At 43.5% G+C, this 26,143-nt stretch overlaps 1 protein-coding gene across 11 annotated transcripts in view; it reads right to left on the reverse strand.

Moving 5' to 3' along the window:
- adgrl2a (adhesion G protein-coupled receptor L2a) overlaps nucleotides 1-26,143 on the reverse strand; it is a 180,722-nt gene that overhangs the window by 12,784 nt on the left and 141,795 nt on the right. For 9 of the 11 annotated variants that reach the window (XM_051673248.1, XM_051673246.1, XM_051673257.1 and 6 more), the window contains exons 16-21: nucleotides 21,156-21,222; nucleotides 13,375-13,466; nucleotides 10,593-10,619; nucleotides 1,653-1,821; nucleotides 1,412-1,540; nucleotides 326-422 (exon numbers count right to left, since the gene is read on the reverse strand). In XM_051673248.1, the coding sequence (XP_051529208.1) occupies nucleotides 326-422; nucleotides 1,412-1,540; nucleotides 1,653-1,821; nucleotides 10,593-10,619; nucleotides 13,375-13,466; nucleotides 21,156-21,222 (581 nt within the window). The remainder of the gene's footprint in view (nucleotides 1-325; nucleotides 423-1,411; nucleotides 1,541-1,652; nucleotides 1,822-10,592; nucleotides 10,620-13,374; nucleotides 13,467-21,155; nucleotides 21,223-26,143) is intronic. The other 2 variants (XM_051673249.1, XM_051673247.1) reach the window with 1 other exon arrangement.

Below are 26,143 nucleotides of genomic sequence, written 5' to 3' on the forward strand. Positions count from 1 at the left end.
GATTTCTAAAACAAGCCTTATTTAACTTAAAAATCACTGTTAAAATTGTAAAGAGTTAAGTGTTTAAATGTACTGTTTCACACAAATTACAATGTGTCATTTCTACCACTCAAATCACAAAAATTGACAAGTGTAAATATTCCAATATTTTTGGCTGTAAAGATGTTTGATTAAATATGGAATAAATTAAATACTCAAATAATATTACTACATATGCTCTAACAGATTTAATTAAACATGGTTTGGTGCTGATTGTAGATTATTGAGTCTCAATCATGTCACTGAGTTGATACCCAGTTTAAGTGAGTTTGGGTGTCTGACTGACCTTGGTTGAGTGTTGAAGTGCTGTTGATGTCTCCTGAGATGAATGAGGACTCAGACTGTTTTCTGACTGTATCATTCCACATTCTTCTGATTCGACTCTGTTAGATGAACAGTCATCCATGAAACAATGATTCTATCTTAAGTTCTAGGCAACAAATTGCACTTTTTCTGGTATGCATTTAAGAAACAGTACTTTTAAATTATATTCCCAAGAATGTTCATAATTACTGTGATATATTTAGTAAAATTTTTGTTTTTAATTCAAAACAGATCATTATACTCAAATATTTTACATTGTTGTGTATGAATATTTTGTTGCACTTGACATGAAATACATATCCTGCAATGTGACATGCTATATTCCATCTAATGCTATTTTAAACAGAATTTTGATAACTATTATACATGCAATAATTATATATGTAGATTTTATGATCTCATGTTAATTGAAAGTCTTCATTGAATGTATTTTACTTTTAAAAACAATCATTTGTCACACTGACCATTGAAATTAATTACTAAAGGCAAAAAATTGGTTAAAGATGGTGGAAAATGTAAAAGAAATTGTGACCATTTACAGGACCTAAAATATACACTTGCTTTTATCCATTTTAACACAAAACTACATATTAATAAAAAAAAGTCCATGGAGATGTTACACATCAACTACCTATTTACCCCACCAAACTTGATATGTGATTTTCAGGATAAATGCTTCATAAGATTGCATGCGGGGACTTTATTATACAGTTTTGAAGGAAATATTAATTGTGGTACAGGTATACCTGAACTCTTTCTAAATATAGCTAATTATACACAGCTATTGTTGCGATGCACTAGCGTATATGCATAAAGCTTAAAAAAAAAATCTGAATTTAAAACAATACTGAGTAAACTATGAACGTATGTCTTGCAGCTGCAAAAAGCAACTGAAAACACACATTAATGATTCGTGCTGCAGTACTTGCGCAGATGGGAGTACTCATAGTTTCATTTCATTCTGAAGTGAAATGTGTCTTGTAACTGAATTTTACATTAAAAAACCTTGAAACGAGTACAATGGAAAATGGGTCAGTAGTGTTTGTACCTGAGTACCGGAGGAATAGCGAGCACTTGTCCGTGTTGTTGAGGTCTTTGTGGAGTTGTGCAAGCTCTCTGTCGTGATCCTGCTGCAGCAGTATGTGTGTCGGAGGCATTTGCTGTACTCTCTCCGAACCTGCAGATCAAAGGAATGCACCTTCTTCATTTGAACTTTTTAACATGCGTGTCTAGTTAAATTTGCTGCTGCCACAGCTCTGGTGGGACAATATATTTCAGGAAGCACTTACTTTCTTCTGAAGAAGGCAGTGGAAGGTGAAAATAAACATGCCCTGGAAAGTGTTGAAGATGGTAAAGAGATACGCTAACACAACAGATGACTCGCTGATGAAGAACAAACCAAACGACCAGGTCAGGCCCAAGAGACACAGCAAAGCGAAGCCACCCATGACCCACGACCTTCAAAAGCAAAGCAAAGAAAAACACACAAAGGCATGAGAGAGGGACATTCGCTTCAGCATAGACAAAAAAATAATATAAAAAATCATTACACCATTACAACTACAATATTAATACAATATACATCAAATACAGGCCCTGAAAGTCAATTGGACTGGGAGCAAGTAGATGGCAAATGCAGTGGAACATATCGCTGGGAGTTAAATCAATCCCATATAAAAAGGGGATGATCATAAAGAAGGTTTAATCAGTATTGAGGCAGTGGAGTGTGGAGTTTTTTTTTTTTTTTTGCATGCCACACTACTGGGTAAAGACGCATGATACTGGGCTGCATTCAGACGAAGAGGAAAGAGAAAGAACAGTAATCATCTCTGATTGGTCCATTTAGTGGAGGAAGCACTGACAACAGGTCTCATCTGGCTGAGGAACCAAAGAGATAGAGCTTGCTTTCTTAAGGGGAGATGAATGAGATTTGAGAGTATGACGTCATGAGAATTTAAACGTATAAGGAGTTTGAGGGTATTAGGGTTTAAGGACATTGAGGTATGAGGGGTCTGTGGATACAAGTACATTTGGGGTATGATGATATGGGGGTAAGAGGGTATGAATGGTTTGAGGGTACAGGGGTATGAGGGGTTTAAAGTATGACGGTATGAGCTTTGGGTTATATAAGGGTTTGAGGGTATAAGAACATTTGTGTAGGAAGGTTTATGAGGGGTTTGATGGTAAAAGGCATTGGGTATAAGGGGTTTGGTGTCTTAGGGTATAAGGGTATTGAGGTATGAAATACTGAGGGTATTTGAGGTTTGAGGGTATAATGGTATTGGTGTATGCAGGGTTTGAGGGCATTTGGGTATGAGGGGTTTGAGAGTATAAGGGCATTTGGGGTTTGTAGGTATTAAAATATAAGCACATTGGGGTATGAGGGGTTTGAAGGTATAAGGGTATGAGGGATTTGAGTGTAAAACGACATTTGGGGTTTGTGGGTATTAAAGTATAAGGACATTGGGGTACGAGGGGTTTGAAGGTATAAGGGAATTTGTGTATGAGTGGTTTAGGAACTGAGGATTTAAGGCCACTGGAGTATGAGGGATTTGAGAGAATAAGGCATTTGGGGTATGGTTTTATTATATTATAAGGGCTTTGGGGAGGGTTTGATGATATAAGGGCATTGGGTATGATGGGTTTCAGGGTATTTGAGGGCGTTTGGGGTTTGTAGGTATTAAAGTATAAGGACATTATGGTAAGAGGGTTTTGAGGGTATAAGGGCATTGGATAAAAGGGGTTAGGGTCTTAGAGTATAAGGATATTGGGGTATTAGGGGATGAGGGCATTTGGGGTTTAAGGGTATAATGGTATTGGTGTGTGAAGGGTATGATAATATTTGGGTATGAGGGGTTTGGGGGTCAAATTATGTCTGGGGTTTGTGGGTATAAAAGTATAAGGACATTGGGGTATGAGGGGTTTGAAGGTATAAGGGAACTGGGGAATGAGCAGTTTAGGAAATGAGGGTTTAAGGGCATTGGAGTATGAGAGATTTGAGAGAATAAGGCATTTGGGGTATGTGGGTATTAGATTATAAGGGTTATGGGGAGGATTTGATGATATAAGGGCATTGGGTATGATGGGTTTGAGGGTATTTGAGGGTGTTTGGGGTTTGAGGGTATAAGGGCATAGGGTATAAGGGGTTTGGGATCTTAGGGTATAAGGATATTGGGATATTAGGGGATAAGGGCATTTTGGGGTTTAAGGGTATAAATGGTGAATGAGGGATATGAGGGTAGTTGGGTATGAGGGTTTTGAGCGTATAAGGACGTTTGGGATTTGTAGGTATTAAAGTATAAGGACATTGGGGTATGACGGGTTTGAGGATACGTGGGGATTGGGTATGAGGGGTTTAGGAACTGAGGGCATTGGAGTATGAGGTATTTGAGAATAAGGCATTTGGGGTATGGTGTTATTAGAGTATAAGGGCTTTGGGGAGGGTTTTGAGGGTATAAGGGCATTGTGTATGATGGGTTTGAGGGGATATGGGCAATTGGGTTTGATGGTATAGGTGAATGAAGGGTAAGAGGGCATTTGGGTATGACAAGTTTGAGGGTATAAGTGCTTTTGGGGTATTAGGGTACAAGGTAATTGGGGTATGAAGGGTTTGGAAAGTATGAGGGGTATGAAGGGTTTGAAGAATATTAGAGATTTGAGGGTATGAAGGGTAGGGATGGGAAACATAAGGAATTTAACAATTATGGTTCAGATTCTTCTTAGACATTCCGGTTGCTTAACGGTTCCATTAATGGTTCTTTTAGTGCTTTTGAGGACAAATTATTTGACAATAAGGAATGCAATTGCATATTAATTGCATTTACTGCCCTCAGCAGCATGTTGCCAAATGAAGAAATCATTTCAGATTTCAACATAGCAGATATAATGAATCAGAAATAAGTACGATTAATTCACTAATCGCTCCTACTGATGTGTAAGTGCTTTTGATTTACTAAAAAGAGCCAGCTCAATACAGTCAATGGTTTAGAAACCACACTAAATTGGTCGCACTGTATGTTACCTATCTGTCACTCACTCGATGTTGTGTCGATGTAGTGATACTAGGGGTCACTCTTGGGAGCCCGAGACACATCTGGTCTTTGATAAAAGGCCAGTGAAAATTGGTGAGTGGTATTTGCATACCACTTCCCCGGACATACGGGTATAAAAGGAGCTGGCAACCACTCATTCAGATTTTCTCTTTGGAGCCGAACGGTCGATGTTTATTGAGCTGACTGTTCATTCACCTCTGCTGGATCTGATGGCACATTTCAGCGGCTTCTCCCTCCTCTGCACTGGTGCATTGCAGAGAATGCCCCTGGGCGCTTTGGCAGATAAAAGAGAGTATATTTTTCTAAAAGAGTATATTTCTCTAAAAGAGCGGCACACACGGAATGTCTTTTTAAAGACGCGTCTTTTTAAAGATGCCTTTCTGTTTGTTTGTTATTCCTGGTTGCGGTCCTTTCCTCTCAACTTCGGACGGGTGCGACCCACGCGGAGACAGCATTCGTGGATGGATCGTTTACTCACTGCGAGAACATGACCATGGCAACTTTGCGGTCGCGGCTTGCTTTCATAAGAAAGCAAGCCACCCCAGCGGCTCCCCGCCTCGGTCCTTCTACCTACGGGTATGAGGCCAGCGCGGCTAGCACTGGGGGCGATTAGGGGACCCCAATGGGACCACCTCCGCCGGGTATCCACCCACGGACCTCCCATTCCCCAGCACGCTCGTCTGCCCCGATCGGGCTTCCAGATGAGTCCGCCAACTCGTCACACGGTGAGTTCGACCTCTTGTTCGGAGCCCTCGAAGCTGGTGAGCTCTCGAGTTCAGCATCGGAGAGCGGGCTCGTCCAGTCGGACGCAGAAGCCTCAGCTTCTCAGATTGCCCAGTCTCAGGCTGCTGCGGAAATGACGGACATGCTTTCCCGGACGGCCGCGAGCGTTGGGCTAGAGTGAAACCCAACGCTCTCCCCTGAACCCTCACGGCTCAATGATTAGTTCCTGGGCACATGGCGCCGCTCAAAGCAGCCACGCCCTGCTCCAGTCCCTTTCTTCCCGGAAGTGCACGAGGAGCTGACAAAATCGTGGGAGGCACCTTTTACTGCCCGGTCCCGATCTTTCAGCTCCCCCACCCTCACTACCCTTGATGGCAGGGCGGCCAGGGGCTATTTGGCGATTCCCCCGGTGGATAAGGTGCTCGCGGTGCACCTATGCCCGCAGAGTGCCGCCACCTGCCATGGACGCCCAAAGCCCCCGTCCAAGGCCTGTAGGTTCACGTCATCCCTGACGGCCAAAGCCTACAGTGCCACTGAACAAGCCGCCTCTGCCCTGCACGCCATGGCTCTCCTGCAGGTCCACCAAGCCAAGGTACTAAAAGAACTGCATGAGGGTAGTTCTGCCCCAGATTTGATGCAGGAGCTGCGCTCGGCGACCGACCTCGCTCTCCGGGCGACAAAGGTCACGGTGTGGTCTCTCGGGCGGGCGATGTCCACCTTAGTGGTACAGGAGTGCCACCTTTGGCTCAACCTGGTCGAGATGGGCGAGACCGACAAGGCACGGTTCCTTGCTGCCCCTATATCCCAGGTTGGCCTATTCTGCGACACCGTCGAGGACTTTGCCCAGCAGTTCTCGATGGTGAAGCAGCAGACGGAGGCTATCTGGCACATCCTGCCCCGGTGCGGCTCAAGATCCCGCACCCCGCCTGCTGTCGCCAAGGGCCCCTTCTGCCCGGACCCGGCATGGAACCCACCGCAGGAAGCAGACGCCACCCATCTCACGGCCGGCCACCAAGAACCCACGGAAGGCTTCAAAGCACCCCTGAGACGGGTGACCCAACGACGGGCGACCCAGCGATGACGAAACTCACCTTGGAGCTGGTAAACAGAACACTCCATCCCCCGGTGGAGGGCTGGGAGGAGAATCTTTTGTTGCTTTTTCATTTAATTTCACCACATGTCCAAGTGGCTGCGGTACCAAACATTTCAGCAAAAGAGCGGTTTCCTCGTTCCCTGGGTCACATAACCGGTGTGCACGGCCGTCATCATGACCACTGTCCACCTTTTTATCCTTGCAGGGTTGGCGCTCCAGCGGCAGTTTCCCCGCCCCTGTGCACAAATCTGCCCCCGATGTGAAAGTCTCCACGCGTCACGAGGACAGGCCTCTTCCTCCCCTGTCCCAGGCTGTTCCAGGGGTGGTCACAAGGAGCCAGGTAAGTGCTTCGATGTCCCTGGACTCAGCACGGCCACAACATGGTGTGGCACCTCGGGCTCCGCCCCGCCGCGAGGCCCCACCTGCTGGTACGTCCGACGAGATTGTCCCTTTGGTCCCCCTTGCTTGGAGCTTGGATGCATGGCTTGTGCTTTCCAATCCGTCGCGATTGTTGAATCTGGACCATCAGACTCGGCTACGCAATTCAGTTTGCCAGGCGTCCGCCCAGGTTCAGCGGTATCCACTTCACCTCAGTGAAGGACGTAAACGCTGCTACCTTGCGTGCGGAGATCGCTACCCCCCTACGGAAGGATGCGATAGAACCTGTCCCTCCGGCCGAGATAAAGAAGGGGTTTTACAGCCCCTACTTCATTGTACCGGTGGGTTGCGGCCAATCTTGGACCTGCGAGTACTGATCCGGGCTTTACACAGACTCCCGTTCAAGATGCTGACGCAATAACGCATTCTGGCGAGCGTCCAGTATCAAGATTGGTTCGCGGCGGTAGACCTGAAGGACACGTACTTCCATGTCTCGATTCTACCTCGACACAGACCCTTCCTGCGGTTTGCATTCGAGGGTCGGGCGTATCAGTACAAGGTCCTCCCTTTCGGTCTGTCCTTGTCCCCTCATGTGTTCACGAAGGTCGCAGAGGCAGTTCTTGCCCCGTTAAGGGAGGTGGGCATTCGCATTCTCAACTATCTCAACGACTGGCTAATCCTAGCTCACTTTCGGGATATGTTGTGTGCACACAGGGACCTGGTGCTCTTGCACCTCAGCCAACTAGGGCTTCGGGTCAACTGGGAAAAGAGCAAGCTCCTCCCGGTTCAGAGCATCTCTTTGACCTGTTTGAACGTGTTCAAACAGAAAACAGCAGTTCCACTGAAACTCTTTCAGAGGCTCCTGGGGCATATGGCATCCTCAGCAGTGGCCACTCTGCTCGGGTTGATGCATATGAGACTGCTTCAGCACTGGCTTCATACTCGAGTCCCGAGATGGGCATGGCGCCGCGGGACACATCGCGTGGTCATCACGCCGATCTGTCACCACCTCTTCAGCCCTTGGACCGATCTCATGTTTCTACGGGCAGGCGTTCCCCTAGAGCAGGTCTCCAGGTGCGTCGTGGTCACAACAGACACCTCCAAGATGGGCTGGGATGCTGTTTGCAAAGGGCATGCAGCCGCCGGCTTATGGACGGGCCCGCGGCTGCGTTGGCACATCAACTGCCTCGAGTTGCTGGCAATTCTGCTCGCCCTGTGGAGGTTCCGGCCGTTGATCCAGGGCAAGCACGTGTTAGTTCGGACAGACAACACGGCAACGGTAGCATATGTCAACCGTCAAGGTGGTCAGTGCTCCCATTGTATGTCAGAACTTGCCCACCGTCTCCTCCTCTGGAGTCAGCAGCACCTCAAGTCTGCGAACCACTCACATCCTGGGCGACCTCAACACTGCAGCGGACGTGCTGTCACGGCAGGTTACCCTCAGGGGAGAGTGGAGACTCCACCCTCAGGTGGTCCAGCTGATCTGGAGTCAATTCAGACAGGCACAGGTAGACCTGTTCGCCTCCCAAGAATCCTCCCACTGCCCGCTCTGGTACGCCCTGACCGAGGAACCTCTCGGTATAGATGTGCTGGCACACAGCTGGCCCCCTGGTCTGCACAGACCCTGTGCAAGGTGAGGGAGGACGAGGAGCAGGTCGTCCTGGTAGCACCTACTGGCCCACCCAGACGTGGTTTTCGGACCTCATGCTCCTCGCGACAGCCCCCTCGGCGAATTCCCCTGAGGAAGGATCTTCTTTCTCAGGGACAGGGCACCATCTGGCACCCGCAACCAGACCTCTGGAATCTCCATATCTGGCCCCTGGATGGGACATGGAAGACCTAAGCAGTGTACCACCCGTGGTAGTAGACACGATCACTCAGGCTAGGGCCCCCTCTACAAGGCGCCTGTATGCCTTTAAGTGCCGTCTGTTCGCTAAGTGGTGTTCTTCCCAATGGGAAGACCCCCAGAGATGTACAGTCAGATCGGTGCTTTCCTTCCTGCAGGAGAGGTTGGAAGGGCGGCTGTTTCCTTCCACCTTGAAGGTGTATGTAGCTGATATAGCGGCACACCACGACACAGTGGACGGTAAGTCCTTAGAGAAGCACGACCTGATCATGTGGGCCTTGACCAGGGGCACCTCTCTAACAGACATTTGCAGAGCAGCGGGCTGGGCAACACCCAACACCTTTGCGAGGTTCTACAACCTCCGGGTGGAACCGGTTTCATCCCGTGTAGTGGCACACATAAGCAGGTAATTTCGGGACAGCCAGCCGGGTGTATTGCTTGCACATAGCACCTTTCACCTCCCCTGAGCTGAAGACATGCGCCGTTAACTTCCCTGGTTGACTTCCTCTGAGCCCTGTGACAGTCGAGTTTTCAGAGAGACTCGCTGCCAGCCCAGTACACGTGCTAAATAAAGCCCTGTACTGGGGTAGGTGCTCCGCATGTGGCGGTTCCCCGTAGGTAACCCCATGCGACGTATATATTCCGCTAATTCGTTTCCCTGTTGGCAAACTGCATCTTCCTTGTGAAGAGGCCCCTCTGTCCCAGTCTCCATGCTTGTAGTAACTCCTCTCCCACAGGGTAGGACCTACCATGGGACTTCTCCATATGGCATACTTCCGACATAGCTCGGCAAGACCATGTGACGTATTTCCACTTAAATACCCCCCCTCTCTCTGGGCGAGGTGTGGTCTCAGCGGTGTCCTCCCCTTTGGAGGGACACCCCCCTGACTAGACCTGGCCGGCCCAGTTGGATAATCGCCTTTTTTTTTAGGGAGTGGAAAAAAAAATGGGGGATAAGAGGCCATGACTGGGCTAGCCCGTCTCTATCTTTTGGGTAGTCGACTTGTCCCAAAGAGCCGTTCGACACTCATAACAGTGTTGGGGAGGTTACGTGTCGGCCTGGTGCACTGGCTACGAGGCACACAGTGGTCTGCCCGTCACACACCGCCAGTTCACGTAACACAGTTCAGCCAGTTGCGGCATTTTGCATTGGGACCCCTAGTGTCACTACATCGACACAACGTCGAGTGAGTGACAGATAGGGAATGTCCTGGTTACTTGCGTAACCTCCGTTCCTTGATGGAGGGAACGAGACGTTGTGTCCCTCCTGCCACAATGCTGAACTACCCGCTGAAATGACCGGACCTTGTCTCGGCTCCTCAGCATAAAACCTGAATGAGTGGTTGCATACCAGATCCTTTTATACCCGTATGTCCGGGGAAGTGGTATGCAAATACCACTCGCCAATTTTCATTGGCCTTTTAAGACCAGAGGTGTTTCGGGCTCCCAAGAGTGACCCCTAGTGTCACTACATTGACACAACGTCTCGTTCCCTCCATCAGGGAACGGAGGTTACGCAAGTAACCAGGACGTTTTTGATACACCAAAAAATAAAAATAAAACAGCCTATGCGAGTGATTTGTTTGGGAATTCAACAACATTGTGAGCGAAGCGAAGGAAACACTATGAGAATATTTTAGTATGGTGTTCCATCTGCATCAGCGGACCATTGCATGTTTGTGAAACGTTAAGGGAACCAAAGGCATGAAAATCATACGGTTCTAGTATTTTTATTAAAAAGGAACTATTCTGAACAAGAACCAGTTCTAAGTTCCCAACCCTAATGATGGGTAGATGCATGAGAAGGATGAGGGTATTAGGGGTATGAATTTTGTAACTCTGTTATAAATTCTAGGGTATTAGGGTATATGAATAAAATAATGGATTTGATGAATGTGAGAGAACAACTTTTATGAGGGGTAATGACTATTAGGGTATTAAGTAAAGGTACAGTGTATGACGGTCCAGGTGGCATAAAAATGAAGAAACAAGTTAAGCTAAAGACAGACAGACAGACAGACAGCACAAATAAGTAGCACACAGCGACAATGCTGTTAGAAGAGCCCAACAAACAGACAATAAAATGAAGGGGAACAACCATGAGGCTGTGGCACACATGTCCAGCTTACGCTCTTACTTGATAAATGGTTTATTATCTTCATAGCTACAGTAGAGAGCATGGCCAGCAGAGGAGAGAGACAACATTAGATCAGGCAAATCAGTTTAATTAGCATTAAGTCCAAATGCAAGAATTCTGAAGTTTAAAAAAAAAAAAAAAAAGAAGCAAATTAAGCTGGACAAATCAAGAGAAGAGTTAGATTTTGTCCTCAGCTGTGTACAAGACAAAATAACAGTAACACATTTAATGATTTCATGATAAGACCTTTTATAAAACTTTACAGCCACTGTAATTTGTCTCTCTACAAAGACAGACAGCCAAAAGAACATGTTTTTTTATTCATCCGTCCTGTTGTGTGGGAACCTGACTTGACAAGACTAAAGAGGGTTCTCTCAGGTCAAATGTGCCAGTACTTTGCCTCTTTACAATATTTAAAGTGGCAATAATGTTTTATGAGCAGTCTCATAAGTTGTAATATACAGTGAATCTTACCCAGGCAAATCAGAATTATAATAGCCATCACAGATGTGATAATTACTGGTTTGGGTAAGAGAATAGAGAGAGGACAGAGAGAGAGAGAGAGAGAGAGAGAGAAGGAGAGAGAAAAACAAATAGAAATGGGAAACAGAGAAATAAAAAGTAATAATGCAGATTAGCATGCTGAACATGCAACATGTTGCAATGAAAGCAGAGTTTAGTGCATTGTTTCATCTTGCCCTGTGGTGATGGGTGGAGAGAAATTTAGACAACATACGGCCAACACAATGCCCCTGAGCAACATTTATTTCTAGTGTGCTGTTCGAAGTTAAATCTAATAAAATATGCATATTTCCCATTGGCTATATGTTATGATTGAAAAAAAGCTTAAAATGCAAGCAGTCTGACATAACAAAAATCCACAATATATAAAGCACTGTTTCAACACATGGTCAGCGAAAGGAGGCCCTTAACCCCCAGAAAATGTTGATTGTCAACCTCAGGAGGCTAAACTAAATATCACATGATATAGTTTAGGATCTATTCAATGCATATGAAGTCTGTAGTTTTTGTAATCCTGTTACCAAAATGTGGGAATAAATACAGTGTCCATGTACAATACATGTCTAAATACAGTTTAAAAGTCTTTTTAAAAAATATTTTTATGTTTATATCAAAATTAATCAGACAAAATGTATAAAACTGAAAAAAGCTAGTTTGGGATCAAATGTTGACAAGTTATTGATAAACTTATTTTAATACTTTAATATAAAATATAATATATAATAATGCAACACCAAAGTGTACCCTATTGGTTAAAAGTACCACACACACTTAAATCTCACTTTATAGCCTAAATACTTTACGTCTAACAAACATCTAGAAAAGTAACATAAATAAAAACAATAATAATATGTCAAATGTCATCAAATTATAGCAGTACGACATGCATTGGCATGCCAGCAGATATAATCAAAAGAGAACTGTATGGTCAACCAACACGTTTTCAACTTTTTCTTTACATTTCTGGCACAGAAAGAGATCTCCCTCTTTGCAAATGGAAACACATGGAAGTGCTTACACACACACACACTGAATTCTCACTGCAGGCAGACTCTGAATGCAGGGAGTTGTTCAAAAAGGGGTTTTGTGGTCACTGTAAAGAAGCTACAGCACAGAGACTGTCTCGATCATTACGTGCCTCTCTGGCTGTCACTCGCATTAATAGACGCTGTGCACCTGAAGAGAATAACATCTGTCTGGGATTGATCTGAATACCTTCAGTGGATGCACTTAAATTCATCCAAGCAAAAATGATGGTTTAGTAGATGCTTTACTCCCTATATACAGTGGGGTTAAAATTGATCTTTTTTTATTTATTTTTTTTTTTTGCATTATATTATCAGTATAATAATTTGAGTGAAAAGTAACATATTTTAGTAAAATATATTAGTATTTGATATGCCCCCCCGATATAAGAATAAAAACATAAATGGAAAAATACAAACTAAAATATATTTTCAGGACTCCAAAACTAGCATACATAAAATAAAAATGAATTCAAATTAATTGTAGCTGTAGATACAAAGTATAATATAAAATTTGAAATCTGTACTACCTGGCTTCATTTTAACATGAAAATACTACTAGATAATGATAGTAGAAACTAGAGAAATTTTACAGCATAAAATATGCATTAATTTTGGAAGCTTTATAAAAACGAAACTAAAACTAAATATAATGAATAAAACTACATTAAAACTAACAGAGTGAAAACTAATGAAAGTGAAACTAAATAAAAATGACAAATTGAAATACAACAGAAATAAAAATTCAAACCTATATTAACGTGTGGACATAGACTCCACAAGTTTGTGCAAACCTGATGACCAAAACCTATGTTATCCCATCTTTATCTGGGAATGTTAAAAAGAGCATCTTGTGTGATTCAACGGAAGCAAGGAAATCTGACCTTTTGCACAAAAGAGTTAACATGAACATGGTCAATGTCACAAATTTGCTTATTTGATTAGTTAGAAACAGTATAGAATCGTAAATATTTCTTCTTGATTTTATGTCTTAACGTTTCTTTATTTAAATTTGTAAAAAGTCCAATATTATACAGTTTATTTCCAGATTTAAATTACATTTTGAATTCCAGATTTTCGATGTGGACTTTTGAACCCCACTGTACAATGCAACCAAGGACCAATGTCTGTTCCTATTCTCCATTTCAACTTTGCAATGCTTCTTCCTCTTACTGTGTGGCGGCACACTTTGACTCCACATGGGGAGAAATGTCGAATAAAACACTGTGACTTACTTGATGTGCTCCAGTCTGCTGGAATCAGGTTTCAGCGATGTGGAGTTTTTCATCATTTTGTACATCGTGATGAGCAGAAAGACAAGATTGAGCTGTGAGAAAGCAAAATGGATATGTTAATAATAATTATAATAATAAATAACTTAAAAGATTAGATAAGTGAAGTTTTATTGTGAGCATTAATTGAAAACAGCCATCTAAGCCTCCCTTCAGCCAGTGCCTAATACAATAACCATCTGGTATATTGCGGGACAAAGCCAAGACGACTGGCGCCAAATACAGTGTCATTATGTATCAATACAAGACTGCAAAAAAGCAATGAAACCATTTCAACTGCAGAATGAAAACACAAATAGTTCAGAGAAGCTCAGAGACTGCACACGATGAAACGTATGTTTGAAATCTGCAAAAGGAAAAGAAATATACACTACAGTCAAATGTTTGGACACACTTGAATGAATTTATTTTTTTTCCATAATCATAAAAACCTGTTGCTCTGATGGCTTAAGTGCTTGAAATTTGTTTTGTGATAAATATGAATTGTGTGTATGATTTTCTTTATAAAATTAAATTGTAATTGTATTTAATTTTTTTTTTTTTTTAAATTGATGGAGCGGGAAGTGAAGGAAAAGTGTCCATCATACATGGGAACTCTTTCAATACTGTTTAAAAATCATCACAGGTGGAGAGAATAGCAAAGTGTGCAGAGTTGTATTCTACGCAAAGGGTTGTTGGCTAAATTTAAAATATAAGATGTTTTTTATTTAACATTTTTGGTTTCCACTTAGCTTTCCACTAGTATTTCATAGTTTTATAAAAGTGAAAAATAGTTATGAATGAGTACTGTACGTGTTTCCAAACTTTTGACTGGTAATGCATATTTTAAAGTCTATTTGCTGTGATTACTTTTTAAACATGTTTCTCCTTTTATTAGTTTGTGTATTTACTGTAAAGACATCTTTTTGATTTTTACATACTGAGGGATGAGTCAAAGTAACTTTCTTTTAAGTTAAAGTTAAATCAAATGCATTTACTAATAAGTTAGTAAATTAATTTAATTTAGTAAATAACCTGGAATTAAAGTAAAATAATAATACTAATAAAAAATAAAAAACAATTATGTCTTTGCTCAGTTTAGGAAAAAAAAAAAAAAAAAAGCAGAAATTATTGAAAGTTTCCAGAGTGTTCACCACATTTAGCTAAATAAAGGATTTCAAACTTGTCCAGACATTTAGTTGGGTAAACAAACCTCTGCACATCTGTTTTATTCACATTAAAACATTCAATATGAAAACATCAGGAACATTGAAGGCACATCCTCACACTCATACAATGAAACACACCCCATGAAAAAGACCTAGTAACAAGCTAAAGTAATGCATTGGTCATACTTTATCGTGTACAGTGTAAAATTACTTCCCAATAGATACACTTATCATGTTTTGCCCATGTGTTTGGGACGACTATGTGGTGACGGAACATTTTCTGGTCTAATCCATTTTCTGGAGTACAGACAAGTGAGGACGTAGCAGTCTATCATTTGTGGCTGCTCTAGTAAGTGGCGGTGTCACCAAGCTCAAATGAGCACTTTAGTTCAGTTCCTTGTTCGGCCGCACAAGCTCATCATTCCACAATAAAAATATAGTGATGTGATCAATAACATGCCGTTCACACAGAGAGAGTGATCCTTCTACAGAACAGGTGCCATTTGTGTCCCTCGTATACCTACTGTACGTGTAAAAATGACTTTAAAGGAATAGTTCACTCAAAAATGAAAATTCTCTCATCATTTAACCACACTCCTGCCATTCCAGATGTGTATGATTTTCTTTCTTCTGCTGAACACAAACAAATATTTTTAGAAGAATATCTTAGCTCTGTATGTTCATACAATACAAGTGAATGGTGACCAAAACTTTGAAGGTCCAAAAAGCACATAAAAGAAGCATAAAAGTAATCCATAAAACTCCAGTGGTTAAATCGATGTTTTCAGAAGTGAAAACAGATCAATATTTAAGTACTTTTTTACTATAAATTCTCCTCCCTGCCCAGTAGGTGGTGATACGTACAAAGAATAAGAAAATCACCAAAAACAAAAGAAGAATATGAAAGTGAAAGTGGAAATTTACTCACCCACACCTATCATGTTGCTTTTGAAGTTATGGATTTAACCACTGAAGTCTTATGGATTACTTTTAGGATTCCTTTACTTTTTGGACCTTCAAAGTTCTAGCCACCATTCACTTGCATTGCATGGACCTACAGAGCTGAGATATTCTTCTAAAATTCTTCATTTGTGTTCAGCAGAAGAAAGAAAGTCATACACATCTGGGATGGCATGAGGGTAAATGAAGAGAGAATTAAAATGTTTGCATGAACTATCCCTTTAACAATGAATAGCTGACACCAACTTTTACTGTGTTAATACAGACATTGTAGGAATGTCCCCACCCTTGTGTTTCCAAATTCACATTGCTATATTAGCAAATAAGCATATTTTGATGAAACAAAAAAAGGAATATAAATATAACATTTATATATATATATCAGGTAATGTGTCAACCCAACAATGCAATTTAATTGTACTTAAACACATTACATACCTGATAGAATGTTTAAAATCTTACAAAAAAACGTATTTAAAAAAATCACCTCATCAAACTGGAAAAGGCACCCATTGCATAGAATGACCCAGAGAGAAAAACAGAGAGAGACAGAGGAGGTTGGCAGGGTTACGCCTGGTTTTGTAGCCCTGAACACAGAGCTATAAAAGGCCTCTCAGCCTGCTGGAGCGCTGACAGTGATCTGATGAGACGAGAGGAACTTAGGATGCTCAGCAGAGGGAGAGGTAACCTCGCAAAGCAGCCGCTACACTCCTAAAGCTCCTTGTTCCTGCCCGTCCCATGGGCTTCCTCTGCTTCGTAAAGAGCTTTCCTGAACAAACCCCCCACCCCCCCAGAATCATCACCGCTAGCCAAGCAGAAGACCCTCAACTCCGCTTTGGGACACTGGAGAAAGCTGCATGTGTGTGTTGGTACGTGTATGTGTGCTTCTTGGACTTTGGGTGAACCAGATTAAATATTAAAGATGCAGATGGAACTGTCTGCATGATGCTAACGTGTCATAATCCAAGCGTGTTTTAACGTCACTCGAATGCACTAATGGTTCCAGACCACTCATTAGCTCCATGTCTTGGTTTTCATGGAGCTTATATGCCTGGTGCCCAAGGGCCGAGAAACGTCGGACTAGCTGTGAATTTCAAGGAGCTCTGCATCACCGAGGCTGCGGTGGCAGGATCGAGCATGCTGAAAATAGATGTGGCGTAATGAGAACCACAATGGGCTTCAACTAATTGAACAGGCGTTCTATCCCTCTGCACGCTAAAATGGGTGAAACTCTGAATAATGAGACTCACTCGGGCTCTCTCATTGACAAGGACAAAGCCGATCTGCTGAGAATCAGAGGTCGGGGGAAACCTTGGTCTGGCAGTCCCCTGAGAGGCTGCGGTCTTTGTGCTTTATCTAGCATTGTCAAGCAGCCTGAGGACTGCGAGTCCTGCTTGCAGTCCGAGAGGAGCATGCAACAATAAATCAGCTTCATAAAGGGTCATGAGCTTTCTGCTGCTGATGACTGGAACACGTATTCTGATTATCAGCAAGCGCACAAACACATACATCACTCGTCGTCCAGTGCCGCAGTGGCTAAATGAGCAGATCTGAGGGTTTATGGCCTTTCTGCGAAGCTGCGAATATATGAATGGTTTCAGTATCTTACAGCCTGTCAGAGTCTTTTTATAGTCTCTGTTTCTTTTTAGCTCTTTGGATTTAAGTGCAAAATGTAATGAAATGTAATGCAAATGAGGCTCACAACGTGAAGTGTAGTGCTTTCACTAAAGATAGGCCACTATACCCGCTCAATTTATTAGCTGATTTCTGGCCCTTTTGAGATTACCGGCATTGCTCGATGCTTGATTGGTCGATTAACAGAAGTGGTAGTTATGCCCAGTATCAGATCCAAAATCTACAGACAACTATGTCAATGCACATTTTTTCAATTTCTTTGTACATTTTGAGTAAATATTGTGTAAAATAAGTGTTAATTTAAATTAAGCAATTGTGAGTACACCTTCATTTGCTGTACTTAAATAATATTATATACAGTGGTGGCTAAAATTTTTGGCACCCTTGGTAAATATGAGAAAAGAAGGCTGTGAAAAAGATATCCTTATTGTTTATCCTTTTGGTCTTTCATTAAAAATATTCACAAAAATCTATTCTCAAATTGATATCAAACATTTCCAAACACAACCCAAGTTTTATCAAAAAACAAATATTTTTTGTTAAATATATGTGTGGCACAATTATTGCCACCCTTTTATTCAATACTTTGTGCAACCAACCTTTGCCAAGATAGCAGCTCTGAGTCTTCTCCTATAATGCCTACTGAGGTTGGAGAACACATGGCAAGTGATCTGAGACCATTCCTCCATACAGGATCTTTCCAGATACTTCAAATTCAGAGGTCCACACAGGTGGACTCTCCTCTTCAGTTCACCACACTGGTTTGCTATGGGGTTCAGGTCAGGGGACTGGGATGGCCATGGCAGAACCTTGATTTTGTGGTCAGTTAACAATTTTTGTGTTGATTTTGATGTGTGATTTTTGATCATTGGATACTGGAATATCCAACCACAGCCCATTTTAAGCTTTCTGGCAGAGGCAATTGTATTGATTTTTTATCTGTTGGTATTTGATGTCCATGATGCCATGTATCCGAACAAGATGTCCAGAACCTCTGGCATAAAAACAGCCCCACAACATTAAAGATTCACCACCATATTTAACTGTGGGCATGAGGTACTTTTCCATATGGCTACCTCTCTGTGTGCGCCAAACTCATCTCTGGTGTTTACTGCCAAAATGCTCTATTTTTGTTTCATCTGACCATAGAACCCATTTGAAGTTCCAGTAGTGTCTGGCAAACCGAACACGCTTGAGTTTTTTGTTGGATGAGAGCAGAGGCTTTTTTCTTGAAACCCTCCCAAACAACTTGTTATGAAGTAGGTGATGACTGATTGTAGTTTTGGAGACTTTCTGACCCCAAGACACAACTAATTCCTGCAATTCTCCAGCTGTGATCCTTGGATAATTTTTGGCCATTCGAACCATCCTCCTCACCGTGCGTGGAAACAATTCAGACAAATGTCCTCTTTCATGCTGATATGTAACATCTCCAGTTGATTGGCACTTCTTAATTATTGCCATGATGGTGGAAATGGGTATTTTCAATTAGCTATTTTCTAGTAGCCACTTCCCATTTTGTGAAGCTCAACAACCATTTGCCGCACATCATAACTTTATTCTTTGGTCTTACACACTGTGATGGATGATTAAGAGAATTTGGCCTGTGTGTTACCTCTTATTTATACCCATGTGCAACAGGAAGTCATGGCTGAACAATTTCATGTTCCTTGTCACCCAGGTATACTAAAACATTTAAAATATGAATGGGAATATACTTCAGATATATTTTACTCATAAGAATTTCTAGGGGTGCCAATAATTGTAGCAAACATGTTTTAGAGAAAAATATGTATTTAATTATGAGATTTCCTCCCCTTTCAATTAGTTTACTTCAATTAAAGGTTAGATTTTTGTGAATATTTTGTATGAAAGATTAAAAGGATAAACAATAAAGACATATTTTTCACAGCCTTCGTTGCTCATATTTGGTGCCAATATTTTTGGCTACAACTGTATATATTGGCATTATATTTGTCAGCAGTCACCCTGCTCACTATATATCAGTATATATTTGCATTTAAAACCGCATCGGTCATCCACACTTTTCATAGATCAGAAAATGTATTTAAACATGAGTCCGCAGTGTACAGTTTCTTTTCAGTGTCTGTTTTTACATTTACACTTGTCTGACAATGTGACTGATATCATGATGAATATATTATGCAATGTAAACACATGGTTTACTTTTAATAACCTTGTGCGACCCCACGTACACATGTGTGGATGATGTATTTTTGCTTTGCTATACACAACGCATAATTTAAATTCATTTAAACTGACTGATCTCAGTTTAGAAGACTCAGTGCTGTCAGTAAAGGGTTAAACTTTAAACGTACGGAGTCATGTGACAAAACAACATGGCATCGATCACAGCCGAGTTTGTCTTTGGGAGAAATGCCAACAAAACTACATCTGATAAGAAACCCAATTAAGTTACAATTAAATTAAACAATTTGAAAAAAAATATATATATATAATTCTATAGCTTAATATTATTTTCAATTTCACAATTTAGTCCCGCTATCCACATATATTGCCATCAATATTTAGGAAAACTATTTGCTCTAGAAATTATCTATGCATTTTTTATTATTTTTATTTTTTTTAGCATGTTTATAAAGTGCTACTAGTTACAAATCAAAAAGGGAAATGGAAAATGCCCACAGCAGACACGCTTGGGTCTCATAAGGTTAAACATGATTTTAGTTTGAGCATTTATTCACTCCAAAATGTATATGAACTTCCAAACATTATTTGTATATTGCCATAATTCTATAATACTTCTTCCATTTGTGTGAACAGATGCAATTGGTTCAGACCATTTTTCTGTATTTTGAAAACTCTAACTATTATTATTATTATTTTTCTTTTCTTCCTGGCTATTTCACTAATTAAAAATATTTGTTGATTTATATATTTAATATGTTTTAATACATTTTATATTTCTGGCTGTATTTTACATTGGTCTAAACCAGTGTTTGTACTGTTGGTATGTCTATAAATCTATTTTAAGTCTCTGTGTGCTCTCAGGGTTTCATCCCAAAGTCTTTCCAACAAAGATAACTTCCATCACAGTTCACCCAAGCACGCAGGTCGCCTGGTCTGTTTATACAACCATAAATGATATAATAAAGTCAACCCTCCACAAATATCTCAATTTGTCCTTCCATTTTCAGAAAGATGACACTTTTTCATCCAGAGATTAGAGGGCAAACAGACAGCCAGACAGATGTGAATGCCACCTGCTGTAGTCTTTCTATCTCTCGCTCTATCTATGTCTCCCTCAGGCCTACTTCCTCTTAACCTTCCCAATGTAGTCTGAGGCAATAATCTTTTAGCTAGCAAATAACAGAGCGCTTGAACTGCAGCTGTGTCAATCCAACGTGCCTTATGACCGGTATCTCACGGCAAACGAACTCGGCACTGTCTGTAAAGTCATTGGATGCTTCCTTAAAAGGTCGAATCACAAAAATAAAAGTTTTAGCTTTATATTATTTGTCTTCAATGTCTTTTCCATGCTCAGTCCTCATCCCTGGGGCTGTCATGACCCCATAGCTCAAAAACGTCCTGCTGAGTATCAATCGAGGACTATGTTGTGCTCTAATGCCACATTGAAAAAGCTGCATCATATCAAAACCATCCCTTTGAAAAAACCTTAAGAGCAGCATTTCCAAACCTCTCCGCAGGCCTCATCGACTGGATCTGCCGAGACTGAACCGATCTAAGCAGAAATCGATGAGCTCCAATCTGTTGAATAAGACTGAGGAAACAAAAGCAGCTCGATGTTTTCACACTGGAGGATTTTGTCAATTACTCTTTAAACTGGAAGACATGGTCCTGCAGCCCTGAACTGCACAGAAATATTATTCTCTTTCTTGTTTTTTACTTGACACATGCATTCAGCATTCAGTCACAAAGAAATGTATGGCATACTCAGCCACAAGCAATGCAAAGGTTGTCAGTAGATACTGAATGTACCATAATAATGAAGGTGACTGGTCCAATGAAACTCCAGATGAAGTGATTGTCCATTCTGATCCAGCATCTGCAAAGACAACAAATTCAATGTTGTTATTCAAGGAAAACAAAAAATAAAGCAAGTTGCACATTTTCTGAAGAAAATGTGAGTAGTGCTTGCCCGTGCAATGATGTTGCTATCAGGTTGCTAAGGTGTTCTGAGTGTTTGCTAACGCATTGCTAGTGTTATGAGTATTTATTTATATAATATTTTTTTTGTGTATGTTGCCATTTAGTTGCTAGCTTAATCTAAGAGGTTGCTAGGGCATTGCTAGCTGGTTGCTATGGTGTTCTAAGTGTTTTTAGCACAATAATTTGTGGTTGTTAGGGTGTTCTGGATGGTTGCTAGTACATTCTATGTGGTTACTAAGGCTTTCTGAGTGGCTTTTTGTGCATTGTTGTACAGTTGCTATGTGGTTGCTTACTGGCCCAAGTAGAAAGATCCAACCCCCCAAGCCTCTATGATATTCTTTCCCCTAGATATGGCTGCCCTTCAATGTAAGTTTCAATGTAACCTTAGGATTAACCTAAGTATTAAACACCACTAATATTTAACATGCACATTTAGGAGGGTATCTGGCACTTAAACAGGATTGTGTGGGTTATGTTACAATGTTTTTATACAAGTTGATTCCAGTCGTGCATTAGTCTATTAAATGCTGCTCAAAAGCAGTAATTTCCTGTAACAGATCTAGCTTCTTTAGTCTGTGACCTCTAGCAGAAAACATTGATCATATAAATGATGTCAATGTAAAAGCGCTCTTAGAAACCATAGAAAGATCTGAGCCAAATGCAATGCTACAAGCCTCACATTTATAACATTATAGTATATGGATGATTCTTTAATTAAAGGGAATTTGACTACTTGAAATCTTAAAATAAATTATATTTTCTTTATTTTTGATATTGTGTGTGATGATGTAATGTGTAATGAAAATGTTTCACTTTTTTGGAGAAAATGTTGGATAAACCTCAGATTTTCTAACACAAGAAGTTAGCTAGAAGTTAAATAACTTTGAATTTAGAAAAATACAAAGAAATTGATTGTTTCTGAATTAAAATTCTCAAAAGAAAAACCTGTTGTAATGATACCTAATAAATCTACTCTAAGATCATGATGTAAAAATCTAAAAATGTATTATCTTTCAAACTTTCACTCTGCTGCCCTGGCAGTGATGTGCTGCTCTGTCACTTCTCAGTTAGATCATAACCAAATTTAAACTTTTTTGGAAAAACTAAATTGTCCTCCAAAATATTTGTTGTGATGGTAATGAGTTATATGATAGAGTTAAAAAGTCTGGGTAAGGGACAAACTTAGGCTACATCTACACTAATACATTTTCGTTTGAAAATACATCTTTTTCTCTATGTTTAGGCCTTTTGTCCACACTGAGACTGCGTTTTTGTCAGCAAAAACGTCATGGTTACTGGTGTAACCTCCGTTCCCTGATGGAGGGAACGAGACGTTGGTGTCGATGTAGTGACACTAGGGGTCACTCTTGGGAGCCCGAGACACCTCTGGTCTTTGATAAAAGGCCAATGAAAATTGGCGAGTGGTATTTGCATGCCACTCCCCCGAACATACGGGTATAAAAGGAGCTGGTATGCAACCACTCATTCAGGTTTTACGCTGAAGAGCCGATATAAGGTCCGGCCATTTCAGCAGGTAGTTCAGCGTTGTGGCAGGAGGGACCAACGTCTCGTTCCCTCCATCAGGGAACGGAGGTTACACCAGTAACCATGACGTTCCCTATCTGTCACTCACTCGACATTGGTGTCGATGTAGTGACACTAGGGGTCCCTATACAAAACGCCACAAGGCTGAACTGTGTTACGTGAACTGGCGGTGTGTGGTGGGCAGACTTGCTGTATGCCTCATAGCCAGCACACCAGGTCGACACGTAACCTCCCCCAACACAGTTATGAGTGTCGAACGGTCCTTTTTGGGGACAAGTCGACTACCCAAAGATAGAGACGGGCTTAACCCTTAACTCTTTTCCCCTTCTCTTTTTCCACTCCCTAAAAAAAGAAGGGGGATTATCCGACTGGGCCGCCAGGTCTAGTCGGGGGGTGTCCCTCCCAAGGGGAGGACACCGTGGAGACCACACCTCACCCCATAGAGGGGGGGATATTTAAGTGGAAAAATACGTCACATGGTCTTTCCAACCATGTGGAGAGCCTTCAAGGTAGATCCTGCCCAATGGGGGAGGAGGTACTACAACATGGAGACTGGGGCAGAGGGGCTCTGCCCAAGGAAGACGCAGTTTGCCAGCAGGGAAACGAATTAGCGGAAGATATAGATCGCATGGGGTTAGTGACCGAACTCCAGGCACATTTCGCTGACAGAGAACGCCTGCAGGTCACCTACCCTCTTGATGGAAGTGAGCGCAGTCAGGAGGGCAGTCTTCAGGGAGAGTGCCTTAAGCTCGACTGACTGCAAAGGCTCAAAGGGGGCTCTCTGTAGGCCCTGAAGAACTACGGAGAGATCACATGAGGGAACGAGGGGTGGTCTGGAGGGATTCAGCCTCCTAGCGCCTCTTAGGAACCTGATGATCAGGTCGTGCTTCACTAAGGACTTACCGTCAACTGCATCGTGGTGTGCTGCTATGGCAGCAACATACACCTTCAAAGTGGAAGGGGACAGCCTCCCTTCCAACCTCTCCTGCAGGAAGGAAAGCACTGATCCGACTGCGCATCTCTGGGGGTCTTCGTGTCGAGAAGAACACCACTTAGCGAACAGATGCCACTTCAAGGCATACAGGCGCCTCGTAGAGGGGGTCCTAGCCTGAGTGATCGTGTCTACCACCATGGGTGGTAGGCCACCTAGGTCTTCCACGTCCCGTCCAGGGACCAGACATGGAGATTCCAGAGGTCTGGGCGCGGGTGCCAGAGGGTGCCCCGTCCCTGAGAAAGAAGGTCCTTCCTCAGGGGAATTTGCCAGGGGGGAGCTGTCGCGAGGAGCGTGAGGTCTGAGAACCATGTCTGGGTGGGCCAGTAGGGTGCTACCAGGATGACCTGCTCCTCGTTCTCCCTGACCTTGCACAGAGTCTGTGCAAGTAGGCTCACTGGGGGGAACGCGTATTTGCGAATGCCAGGGGGCCAGCTGTGTGCCAGCGCATCTATGCCGAGGGGAGCCTCGGTGAGGGCGTACCAGAGCGGGCAGTGGGAGGATTCTTGGGAGGCGAACAGGTCCACCTGTGCCTGACCGAATCGACTCCAAATCAGCTGGACCACCTGGGGGTGGAGTCTCCACTCTCCCCTGCGGGAAACTGCCGTGACAGCGCGTCCGCTGTAGCGTTGAGGTTGCCCGGGATATGAGTGGCTCGCAGCGACTTGAGGTGCTGCTGACTCTGGAGGAGGAGACGGCGGGCGAGTTGTGACATACAGCGGGAGCGCAGACCGCCTTAGCGGTTGACATATGCTACTGCTGCCGTGCTGTCTCTCCGAACTAGCACGTGTTTGCCCTGGATCAACGGCCGGAACCTCCGCAGGGCGAGCAGAATTGCCAATAACTCGAGGCAGTTGATGTGCCAACGCAGCCTCGGACCCGTCCAGAGGCCGGTGGCTGCGTGCCCATTGCAAACAGCGCCCCAGCCCGTTTTGGAGGCGTCTGTCGTGACCACGATGCGCCTGGAGACCAGTTCTAGGGGAACACCTGCTCGTAGAAACGAGAGGTCGGTCCAAGGGCTGAAAAGACGGTGACAGACTGATGTAATGGCCACGCGGTGCCGGATCTTGATGCCGGACGCTCGCTAAAATGCATCTTTGCGTCAGCATCTTGAATGAGAGTCTGTGTAAAGCCCGGTTCAGCACTCGCAGGTCCAAGATTGGCCGCAACCCACCGCCTTTCTTTGGTACGATGAAGTAGGGGCTGTAAAACCCTTTCTTCATCTCGGCTGGAGGGACAGGTTCTATCGCGCCCTTCCGTAGGAGGGTAGCGATTTCCGCGCGTAGGGTAACAGCGTTTTCACCCTTGACGAAGGTGAAGTGAATACCGCTGAACCTGGGCGGGCGCCTGGTGAACTGAATCGCGTAGCCGAGTCGGACGGTCCGGATCAACCACCGCGATGGATTGGGAAGCGCAAGCCATGCGTCCAAATTCCGTGCGAGGGGGACCAAGGGAACAACGTCGTCGGACGTACCGGCAGGTGGGGCCTCGCGGTGGGGTGGAGCGCGACTCAGCACGTCGTGGCCGTGCTGAGTCTAGAGACATCGAAGCACTTACCTGGCTCCTTGTGACCACCCCCGGAACAGCCTGGGACGGTGGAGGAAGAGGCCTGTCCTCGCAACCCTTGGAGGCTGTCACATCGGGGGTGGATTTTTGACACAGCTGGGCGCTCAGGGGCGGAAAGGGCACCGCTGGAGCGTCAATCCTGCAAAATAAAGCCCGTGGACGGTGGTCGTGGTGACGACCGTACACACCGGGTATGTGACCCAGGGAGGAAGGAAGCCGCTCTTTTGCTGAACTGTTGGGTACCGCAGCCACTTGGGCGTGTGGCGAAATCAAACAAAAAGGCAACAAAAGATTTTCCACCCGGCCCTCCACCGGGGGATGGAGTGGTCTTTCTACCAGCTCCACGTGAGTGGGTTCCCTCGTCCCTGGGTTGCCCATCTCAGGGGTGCTTTGAAGACCTCCGTGGGTTCTTCAGTGCCGGCTGTGAGACGGGTGGCGTCGGCTTCCTGCGGTGGGCTCCACGCCAGGGCCGGGCTGGAGGGGCGGGCTGCGGCGGAGATGGTTCAGTCACCGCAGGGGGACGCCCTTGGCGACGAGCAGATGGGGTGCGGGGTCTTGAGACATGCCAGGGCAGGATGTGCCGGATTGCCTCCGTCTGCTGCTTTACCGTCGAGAACTGCTGGGCAAAGTCCTCAACGGTGTCGCCAAATAGGCCCGCCTGGGAAATGGGGGCAGCAAGGAACCATGTCTTGTCGGCCTCGCCCATCTCAACCAG

This window comes from Myxocyprinus asiaticus, chromosome 35, assembly GCF_019703515.2.
Source record: "Myxocyprinus asiaticus isolate MX2 ecotype Aquarium Trade chromosome 35, UBuf_Myxa_2, whole genome shotgun sequence".
Lineage (NCBI taxonomy): Eukaryota > Metazoa > Chordata > Actinopteri > Cypriniformes > Catostomidae > Myxocyprinus > Myxocyprinus asiaticus.